We start from the raw sequence: 11,422 nt of genomic DNA on the forward strand, positions 1-11,422 counted from the left end.
ATTGATGTAACTCCAAATCCTCCATTGCCACTAAAGCTATTAGTGCCCTTATAGAAGAGTGTTTTACGACCGATGAGAATACCTCATGAAAATTAACACCCTCAATTTGAGAGTATCCCTTTGCTACTACCCTTGCTTTGTAGATGGGGTGAACACCACTAGAAGGACCCTCCTTCCTCTTGAATATCCACTTGTACCCAACGATCTTCTTTTTTCTTTGGTGCTTCAACGATATCCCTAGTTTCATTCTTTGCAAGTGATTCCATCTCTTGCTTCATGGCTATCAACCATTTGCTTGAGTCATTTGAGGCCATAGCCTCCTTGTACGTACTTGGTTCATGCAACCCTTTAACTTCATTAGCAATGTTGAGAGCATATGCAACATAATCACACTCTTCAATGTACCTCCTCGGAGTCACGATCTTCCTTCTTTGCCTAGTTGTGGACAAAAGAGAAGACCTTTATTGAACATCATCATCATTTTCATCTTCATCAATATTGGGAGGTTGAACCTCCTCTTATGCATCAATAAGATTATTTACAACATTATCAATGGGCTTTTCTACACTAGAGACTAGCATGTTATTTTCATCAAATACAACATCTCTAGAAGTCATTATTCTTTTTGACTCATTACACCACACCTTATATCCTTTTACACCTACTCCATACCCCACAAAAATGCATTTTCTAGCCCTAGGTTCTAATTTTTCATCATTTACATGAATATAAGCCGGACAACCAAAGACTCTAAGACTAGAATAATTTTACCGTAGTGTTACGTAATCAGGTTCAACATTTTCCAATAACATTTTATGAAAAATCTCAAGTGCTTTGAGGCCATGTCCATGTGAAGTGAGGCCAGATATCAATGCACTATAAGGGTACACATCCGGGCGAGGAATTTTCTTAAACAACTGACATGCTTTTTCAATGTCACCACATTTAGCATGCATATCAACTAAAGAAGTTAGTACTCTCTCATTCCGCTCAATACCTTCCTGATCAACTAAAGTTGTGATCCAACTGGCCAAATCAGGACAACCTAATTGCGCTATCGCAGACATTACAGCAGTCATAGCATAAAGATCAGGCCTAACACGTGCTCTTTGCATACCATAAAAGTATTTCCATGCTTCATTTGGTACTCCATTTTGAGCATACCCACTAATTATAGCAGTCCAACAAACTAAAGTCTTCTCAAGCATAGCCTCAAAAATGATCCTCGCTTTATCCATCAACCTATTTTTAGTATACCCAACTAGCAATGTCGTCCAAGAAACCACATTCTTATCATTCATCATATCCAAAATCAATTGAGCGGAATCTATATCACCACAATTTGCATAACCCACAATCATAGCATTCCAAGAAATCAAATTTTTGATAGGCATATTATCAAAAACCATCTGAGCATCGGTCATATCCTCCCCAATTCTAGCATATGCTCCAAGAAGAGCATTATAAGACGCAACATCTCTTTGAGGCATTTCATCGAACACCTTACGTGCACAACCTAATTTCCCACATTTCCCACACATATCAATCAAAGCATTAAAAATTTCAATGATTGAACAAAACCCAGATTTAACGATACGACCATGAACTCTAAAACCATAATTAAGATACCAGATAGCAGCACATGAGTTGAGAACAAAAGGGTAAGTGTAATTATCAGGTTTAAAATGAGAACGAACCATTTGCAGATACAAATGCAAAGATTCAAGGTAAAAAGATGGGGTTTTGGAGAAAAATCTGATTGAGCAATTGAAGAGATGTACGGTAGTGTATTCTAAGAGAGAATAGAATAGAAGAAGGATGTGATCAGGAGATAAGGAAGTGTAGAGAGTAATGAGCGAAGAAGTGAAGGAGTAGTGTTCATGGAGATTTAGGCGTAGGATTTTTGCATGAATTTGTTTGAGATGAGAGTTGATGAACAAAATCAATTTGGTTAGTTGGTACTTGGTACTCCATCCTTAAATAGGTTTTGGTAAAATACTTATGGTTTACGAGTAGTGATGGACATGGGTCAGATCTTATGGGATTCAGTGAGACCCAATTGCAATATTTTAACGAAGTATGGTGATGACATGAGTGCAATTTCCAGGGGTGGTTCTGGGTCGGTTCATGGTGCCCAACCACCCAAGGCCCCCAAAATGGAGGGGTTTCATATTTTTAACATTGCAATATTTTTTAGTTATACTCCATAGCACAGTTGGTAAATAGTTTATCTTTTTGCTAGAGAAAAGCAGTTCGAAACCCGGGAAATACATTTGCTTTAATTTTTGTATAAGCATCACTTCACTTTCCCATACAAGTATTACTTCTATTATTTATTACCAAGACCTACTAGCTACTAGCTACTGGCCAACTACTTAATGACTAATGCTAATAAAGTACACCAACACTTCACTTTTTTCAAACAACACTCAACCTGATTTAATTAATCTTTTATTATTCATTCTTATTCCAATGTCATTACATTACTACGTATAGTACTATTACTCAACCAAGATACTCCTCTTTATCTTCTTCATCCTTCAAACTTTTATAATCCATTAATTGTTTTTGCCAGATCTCTAACTTTTACCCGTTAGAAATAAAAACCTGGCTTTAAAAATTCCTACAAACATGAAATTAAAGTTTATACCATTAAGAACCGAAAGTAGAGATTTGCATCTTATATATTCATCAAAAAGAAAAAAAAGGGAAGGATTAAAGCGTTCAGGGCAGATTTGAGGAAAGATTATGAAGGATTTGAAGATTGTGATATGAATATAATTGAAATTTTAATTTTGTCACCTTTGGCTTTTATTTTTCAAATTTTAAGTCATTATTACTTCTAATTATCTGTTAATTTTATGATGAATTTTTATGATAATATTTATTTTTCAATTTCTGACATAATATTGGTTAATTTTATGAAGTCATATTTGTGATCCACTATATCACAAGAAAGCCTAAACAGGCTTGCACTAATAGCAATCGAAAGTGTTCTTATGGAGGACGTTGATATTGAAAATTTTATAGATGAATTGTTTCAAGATATGTAAAGAGAGCTTTGCTTTTAAAGTGATTTATTTGAAATTTTTAATGTTTTGGTTAATATTAATGTAATTTAACTAGTTTGTATGTTAAGTATTTTATCAAGTTAAAGAATGTTTTATATTAAGTTAATAAAGGGCCTCATCTCCAAAAGTTTACGTGGCTTTCGTAATCTTTGCTCTTCCCCTGGTAATTTCAATATCTCTCGACAAGTCTATGGGTTGTATGGACTTGGTTGGTAATTAATCATACTCTTATGAAAGTCTTTAGAGGGCATTGTAGTGCATGTGCTTATGTTTGTTTTCTGTACATGTCTATTTTTATTTTGTTGAGTATGTAGCTAGGGATGTTTGTGAGTTAGATAATCTTGAAGGTGATCTTTTGTAAATTGGAGAACACAAGTCAAGGTGGCCGGAGATTGTTAGGGTTACTGGTGACTTAGTTCACCAAGCAATCAAACAATGATTAAGAGTTTTAATCATGCATGTTAATGTAAGTTAAAAGAGGACAAAATACCACCTTGTGATTGGTTGTATCGGAATCAAGTTAGAACATTAGTACGTTGTAATACTAATGGTGAGTTAAGACATGGTTGATGCATGACTTGGGAACCAAGTATCCCATTCAAACCAAGGACAATTGAAAAGAGTATGGGGGACCAAAGGCGGACCAAAGGATGCATGAAAAGGCGAAGACAACAACTAAAAGTTACTGCCTAGACACTGCTCGAACGAGCAGCAACCACGTTTGGAAGAGCAAGCCACTAGCCGAGCATTCTGACCTTGGTTGCTATTGTTGTCTCATGATCTTTGCTGCACCTATTTTGCCCTTGGTTTCCTCTATAAATACTCTAAACATATTCTAGGATTAAGTACACCAAAGTCTCATTTGTAAGAGCAACCTCTAGCTTTTAAGTATTCTCCCTAATTAGCTCCTCGCTTTCCTTATACATAACCTTCATTATAATACCTATTAAGTCTTGTATTTCTCCTTTAAACATATAATACTCCCTCCTACTCAGGCTACTTGTCTTATTTACCTTTTTCACACTTGCTGAGACAACACTTTAACCCTTAATATCTCTAAATTTGTATAATTAGATATCAGTAATCTTTGAATTGAGACAAACGAAACAAGATCTCACTTGACTATATTTTAACTAATGGAATAAGAATAAAATATAAATTAAGAGTGATTAGTGAATAGTAACAAAAACGTATATGGGACAAGTAAGAAGAATATGAGGGAGTATAATCCTAGGCTAGAATTGTGGATGTAGCCTATGACTGGTGAAACACCTTAATTCATGTCTTGTTTATTTCTTTGTCATTGTTATTCACTATTTACTTGTATATTTTTGTCCTACATTGTTGGCCTCTTAGGTTTTGATGATGACTTCACTTTTAAATAAACAAACATATTTTAGAGATTGTTTTGTAGGTAAAAATCCGATTGTGTTAATCGTTGATGAAGCCTATGACTTGGTTCGTGGAAGTTGTACATGTCTCAAATATCCAAGAAGTTGGACAATTGCTTTAGAAGTCAGTTTACTGTTCCTAGAGTTAAAGTCCTGACGAAAGTTGTAGATGGAGACAGTGCGCTGTTCCCCAAGATACAGGTCTGGAGAAGACATTGACTGGAAGTTACGAAAATTACGTTTTCTGTTTTTAGTTAATGTAAAAGGTTAAAAGTTTAATTAGTTGCTTAATTATTTAATAAATTGATTGGCAAAACTATTTTAGGCTATATAAAAATAGCCTAAGACTTTTTCATTTTAAGATTAAGATCTCCTATTTTTTTAGGATCTTGTTCTTTTTAACTCCTATGCTATTTTTAGCTTTAGGAAATTGATTTTATCTTTGAGCAAATGACAGCCGGTCATTTATTCTTGTGGAAATTCCACTATCCTTTTGTTTTGAGAACGTGGATGATAGTGGGAAGTGTGTCTGAGGTAACTGTTGTCTGTTCCCACTATAAATAGGAGGAACTTTGCTCAAACCGATATCCATCTAAGAGTGTCCTTAAGGTGAGATCAAAATAAGAAAAATATTTTGTTCATGTATTTGCCAATTAATTCATTATATTTTTCTTGAGCAACTACTTAATTTTAATCTTCTTAAGAATTGGCCTTGTAAGGGTAATTGAGTGTTTTTATTGTAATTAGACTTAAGGGAAGTCTAAGGGAATAGAGAAGCGTGAGAAGAGAAAGAGAAGGAGAAAAGAAGAGAAGAGAATTAGGCCTAGAGTAAAGAAGCTTCAAGTGAAGTATATTTGTTTTATGTAATTGTAATTGATTGCCTAAAACATAGTGAGAATTTTTAAAATCCCGATGGGTCGTGGTTTTTCGTTCTTATTAGGCCAAGAAGGTTTCCACGTAAAATCTTTGTCTCCTTTTTATCTTTTGCTTTTTACGTTTAAGTTTTATTTTGTTTGTTAAAATTCCGCAAATTACAAGAAAAACTAACTAAAGTTAGATACACAACAATTCACCCCCCCTCTTGTTGCATTCGACCATCTTCGTGTATTTCAACAATTGGTATCAGAGCCCTGTTCCTCATTTAATCAGAAAACCCTGTGAGCAGTATCCTGTTCCCTGGCAAGATGTTGAAGATCAACGAACGCATGGAAGAAGGGTACTCTACGCAAAGGCCACCTATGTTCGATGGGAAATTCTATACCTACTGGAAAAATAGGATGGAAATTTTTATAAAGGCCGAAAATTACCAGGTATGGAGAGTCATTGAAATTGGAGATTTTGAGGTGACGACCATCAACTCCAACAATGAAGTTGTTCCAAAACCAATCACTGAATATGAAAAGGAAGATTTTCAAAAGATGGAGATGAACGCTCTTGCTATTAAATTACTTCACTGTGGACTTGGTCCTAATGAGCACAATCGTATTATGGGTTGCAAAACTGCCAAGCAGATTTGGGACCTGCTAGAAGTTACCCATGAAGGTACCAGCGAAGTGAAGCGCTCCAAGATTGACCTCCTAATGTCCAAATATGAAAGGTTTGTTATGGAACCTAGAGAGAACATTCAAGAGATGTTCACCAGGTTCACAAATATCACGAATGAATTGGTCTCTCTTGGTAAGATCATTCCCGTTGATGAACAAGTTAGGAAAATACTTAGGAGTCTTCCTCAAGACGAACGCTGGAGAGCTAAGGTCACAGCCATTCAGGTTTCGAAAGATTTCACCAAGTTTAATTTGGAAGAGTTGGCTGGTTCCCTCATGACTCATGAATTGCATTTGGGAACAGCTGACAGTTCCCGTAATAAAGGACTGGCTCTGGCAACGGATGATAGTGAAGAGTCAGACGTTGGTGAAGAGAAAGCTGCTATGTTGGCACGTAAATTCAAAAAATTCTTCAGGAACAGCAGATATAGAAACCAAAGAAACAACAAAGAAAAGGGAACTGCTAACTTGAAGACAAATTTTGAATGCCACAAGTGTGGGAGCACTGATCACTTCATCAAAGATTGCCCTCAATGGAAAAATGAGAAGGGCAAGGGAAAAGCAAGAGAAGTTGGAAAACAATATAAGAAGGGAAACTTCAAAACTGATTTTAGAAAGGCAATGATCGCAGCTTGGGGTGATACGGAGAGCGAGGCTGAGACAGAAGCTCCAGTGGAAGAAGAAACAACAAACTTATGCCTCATGGCATCTCATCACAGCAAGGATGAAGAGTCCAAAGAAAAAGAGGTAATGTCTTATAACTCACTTCCTAAGCATCCATCTAAACTCAGCAAGAATAAATTAATTAAGTTGCTCTTGGAGACACAAGAGAAATTAGATAAACAGAATATCAAGTGTCTCCAAATCGAGAAAGACCTCAACTCAAACAAAGATCATGTGTCTTACCTAAATTCATTTAGAATAGATGTACAAAGCAGATTTTTTAATTTGCTAGATCAGAATATTGTTTTGAAAGAGACAATTGAAAAATTGAAACAGGAACTTATTTTTCTTAATATTGAAATAAATCAAAATAAATTGTTAGGATTAAGTAAAGATGTAAACAATATATCTACTCACATGGTTAGCACTGAATTTCAACAATTGAAATCAAAATTAGAATCCTATGAAATAGAAAATGAACATTTGAAAAATAAAATAAATTCAAGAGGAAAAGGGAAAAATCAATGAAGTTCCCAAATGGATTCTAAATGCTAAACCAAAAGGTAAAGAAGGTCTAGGTTATGATAAAAATAATAAAAAGAAAAAGGTCTATGTTGATCTCCCTAGTAGTAAAATCTGTTCCTTTTGTGGCAAAACTAGACACCTGAAAAATCAATGTGTAAAAAGGGAACAGCACATCAAAGCAAATAAAAATTATGTCGAACGCATATGGATTAAGAAATGTGATTCAAGTATTATTGACAGGGAACCCAAGGATAACTGGGTTCCTGTACCTAACCATTAAGTTGCTTTGCAGGTTCAAGTGAGGGGGAACAACTCATGGTATCTCGACAGTGGGTGTTCCAAGCACATGACGGGTGGCAAATCTAAATTTCTCTCACTTGAAGCATATGATGGGGGAACTGTAACCTTCGGTGACAATATGAAGGGTGAGATAATCGCCAAAGGAAAGGTTGGAAGGTCAAGTTCCCATGCCATTGACAATGTATTTTTAGTCGAGAATTTAAAACACAATCTTTTAAGTATTTCTCAATTTTGTGACAAAGGTAACTCTGTTAAGTTTACTTCTGAACGATGCATAATTTCTAGGAACAACACAGGAGACCCTGTGCTTGAGGGAATCAGAAAAGGGAACACTTATGTAGTGGACCTGGACACTGTTCCCAAAACCAGTCTAACATGTCTAAGCGTTATAGAAGAAGACCCACTGCTTTGGCACAAGCGTCTAGGTCATGCTAGCTATTCATTGATTAACACCTTAAGATCAAAAGACCTAGTAAGAGGATTACCAGCAATAAAATTCCTCAAAAATGAAATTTGTGATCCTTGTGCTAAAGGAAAACATGTGCGGTCATCCTTTAAATCAAAGTATCTGGTGACTACCTCTAGACCATTAGAATTAATTCATATGGATCTATGTGGACCTATGAGAACACAAAGTCGCAGTGGCAAAAGATATGTGTTTGTCATAGTTGATGACTATAGTAGATTTACCTGGACTATATTTTTAGCAAGCAAAGATGAAGCTTTTGATGAGTTTGTTTCTTTTGCTAACAAAACTCAAAAATCTACCAACAATCTAATTGTTCACTTAAGATCAAATCATGGCAAAGAATTTGAAAATTCAAACTTTATGAATTATTGCAATGAACATGGTATAAATCACAATTTTTCCGCTCCTAGAACACCACAACAAAATGGAGTGGTAGAAAGGAAAAATAGAACCCTAGAAGAAATGGCTAGAACTATGTTCATTGCTAGTGGTCTACCTAGAAATTTTTGGGCCGAAGCCGTTAATACTGCATGCTATATTTTGAATCGTGTGTTAATAAGACCAATCACTTCTAAGACACCCTATGAATTGCTCAAAGGTGTCAAACCCAATATTTCCTATTTTCGTGTGTTTGGATGCAAATGTTTTGTTCATGTGAATGGAAAACGAAATATAAGTAAATTTGATGAAAGAAGTGATGAAGCAGTGTTTCTTGGTTATTCATCACATAGCAAAGCTTACAGAGTTTACAATAAAAGAACAATGTGCGTAGAGGAATCTATTCACATAATTTTTGATGAAACTAACTTTTCAACAAGTGAACAGGAAACAAATAATATTAAAATAGGTCTTGCAAATTTAGAAGATGATGATGAAGGAGTTAAAATGCAAGATCTAGGAACATCAGGTAAACAGCCAATACAAGAAGAGGCAGGAGAAACTGACCAAATCCAGGAACTGCCAGCACAACAGGACCAGCGGACTGTTCCCAATCCAGCTGTTCCCACAGATGACCAAGATGATCCAGTAGCTGAACAAAATGCAAATCAAGATGCTGAATCAGAACATGCTACTGTTCCCTCTAGAGAATTTGTACCTAAACCTTGAAAATACCAAAGTTATCATCTTCTTGATCTGATTATAAGTGATATGAATAAGGGAACACAAACCAGATCTCAACTGAGAAACTTTTGTGCACACTTTGCGTTCCTATCATCACTTGAACCCAAAAATCACGAAGAAGCTCTAAAGGATTCCGAATGGATAGTAGCCATGCAAGATGAATTAAATGAATTTGAAAGAAATAAAGTGTGGCACTTAGAACCCAAACCAAAAGGCAAGAAGATAATTGGTTTGAAATGGGTATTTCGGAATAAGCTAGATGAGCATGGAATAATTGTAAGAAACAAGGCAAGACTCGTGGTCAAAGGGTACAATCAACAAGAAGGTGTTGATTACACTGAGACATTTGCACCAGTAGCAAGGTTAGAGGCTATTAGAATTTTAATTTCTTTTGCTGCTTTTATGAACTTTAAGTTATATCAAATGGATGTGAAATGTGCTTTCTTAAATGGTTTTCTCGATGAAGAAGTTTTTGTTGAACAACCCCCTGGTTTTGAGAACACCTCTTGTCCTGATCGTGTCTACAACCTTGATAAAGCACTTTATGGCTTGAAACAAGCTCCTAGGCAATGGTATGAAAGACTATCAAAGTTTTTGATTCAAAATGACTTTGTAAGAGGGAAAATTGATAAGACCTTATTCTTTAAGAACAAAGGTTATGATATTTTAGTTGTTCAAATTTATGTTGATGATATTATTTTCGGTGCGACCAATAATTTGTTATGTAAAGAATTTGCCAACCTTATGGGCACAGAATTTGAAATGAGCATGATGGGAGAATTAAATTTCTTTCTTGGTTTGCAAATTAAACAAACTGAAAATGGTATCTTTATTCATCAACAAAAATACATAAAAGAACTTCTTAAGAAGTATGGGTTAAACAACGCTAAAACCAACCATACACCCATGGCTACAAATGTTAGATTAGATGAAGACCTAAAAGAAACTAACGTAGATCAAACAATGTATCGAGGCATGATAGGTTCCTTATTATATCTAACTGCTAGTAGACCTCATATTGCTTTTAGTGTTGGTTTATGTGCTAGATTTCAGTCCAACCCCAAAGAATCACATCTCACAGCAGTAAAACGGATTTTAAGATATTTGAAGGGAACAGACGACTTGTCCCTATTTTATCCTAAAAGTGATGTTTATGATTTAAAAGGCTTTAGTGATGCAGATTATGCAGGTGATCTAGTCAATAGAAAAAGCACGTCAGGTATGGTACAATTTCTTGGCTCATGTTTAGTTTCATGGAGTTCTAAGAAACAAAACACGGTTGCATTATCCACAGCCGAAGCTGAAAACATAGCAGCAGCAGCTTGCTGTTCCCAAATGCTTTGGATAAAACAGCAACAAAGAGATTTTGGTATTAAAGTTGAATGTATTCCTATTTATTGTGATTATACCAGTGCCATATGTATATCTAAAGATCCAGTGCATCATTCACGAGCTAAACATATACATATTAGACATCATTTTCTTAAGGATAACGTAGAACATAAAAATATTGTATTAAAGCATGTCAATACTAATGAACAAGTTGCAGATACTCTGACCAAACCACTTCCAAGGGAACAATATGAAAAGATGAGATTGGAACTTGGTATGATCAAGCTCCACTAAAGTTGGTTGCATAAAATTCCCAATGAAGCATCATAAAAAAAGAGGGTCAGCAATCAACCTCAGTATTTTGATTGAAAATCAATTATTGCATGGATCAGGTAAACACGTAATAAAGTTTGTACTATGAATATTCTCTTGTTTGCATGTTGTTAATTTGATCAGACCGAAGCAATATGTTCGTTATTTTCTTTATAATATTATAATATCATAATTCATTTTTTTTATTATTACTTTATTTTAATTTCGTATTTTATTTTGATATCATAAATTATATTATCATATTGTTTGAAAAATGTTTAGCCATTTTAAACTTAAATAAATAAAAATTTTAAAGGGAAACAGTTTAATCCAAAATTCAATTCCAAATCCACTCAATCCTTCCATATCAAAAGCCATGATGAATGGCATTGATGAGATGGGACGTGAGGTAACCGTCAGCCATCTTTAAAAAGGCCCTAACACATCAAATCACTCAAACTATCTTCATCCCTTTTCAAAACCGTCTGAAGAAACCGTCCTTCTTCTTCTCTCAACTTTTCAAAATTCAAACATGAAAACACCAAAATCAAGCAAGAAAACTTCTAAATCAGGAAAGAAAGCCTCTACATCCCACCAAAATATCCAGCCAAAACCCTTAAAAATTGTTCATCCACCCCCATTACTGAACGCTGCACCATCATCATCATCCCAAGAAACCACTGAAAATGTTGG

At 35.1% G+C, this 11,422-nt stretch overlaps 1 protein-coding gene across 1 annotated transcript; it reads right to left on the bottom strand.

The window, feature by feature from the left end:
* Positions 1-728: 728 nt before the first annotated feature.
* Positions 729-2,171, bottom strand: LOC130826638 (pentatricopeptide repeat-containing protein At3g29230-like). Its single transcript, XM_057692209.1, has 2 exons — positions 2,075-2,171; positions 729-1,975 (listed from the first exon to the last, which is right to left on the bottom strand). Exons 1-2 carry the CDS (start codon positions 2,169-2,171, stop codon positions 768-770), a joined length of 1,305 nt encoding a protein of 434 aa, XP_057548192.1. The 3' UTR covers positions 729-767.
* Between the last annotated feature and the right edge of the window lie 9,251 nt (positions 2,172-11,422).

The sequence above is a fragment of the Amaranthus tricolor genome, chromosome 11, assembly GCF_026212465.1.
Source record: "Amaranthus tricolor cultivar Red isolate AtriRed21 chromosome 11, ASM2621246v1, whole genome shotgun sequence".
In the NCBI taxonomy this organism is placed as follows: Eukaryota; Viridiplantae; Streptophyta; class Magnoliopsida; order Caryophyllales; family Amaranthaceae; genus Amaranthus; species Amaranthus tricolor.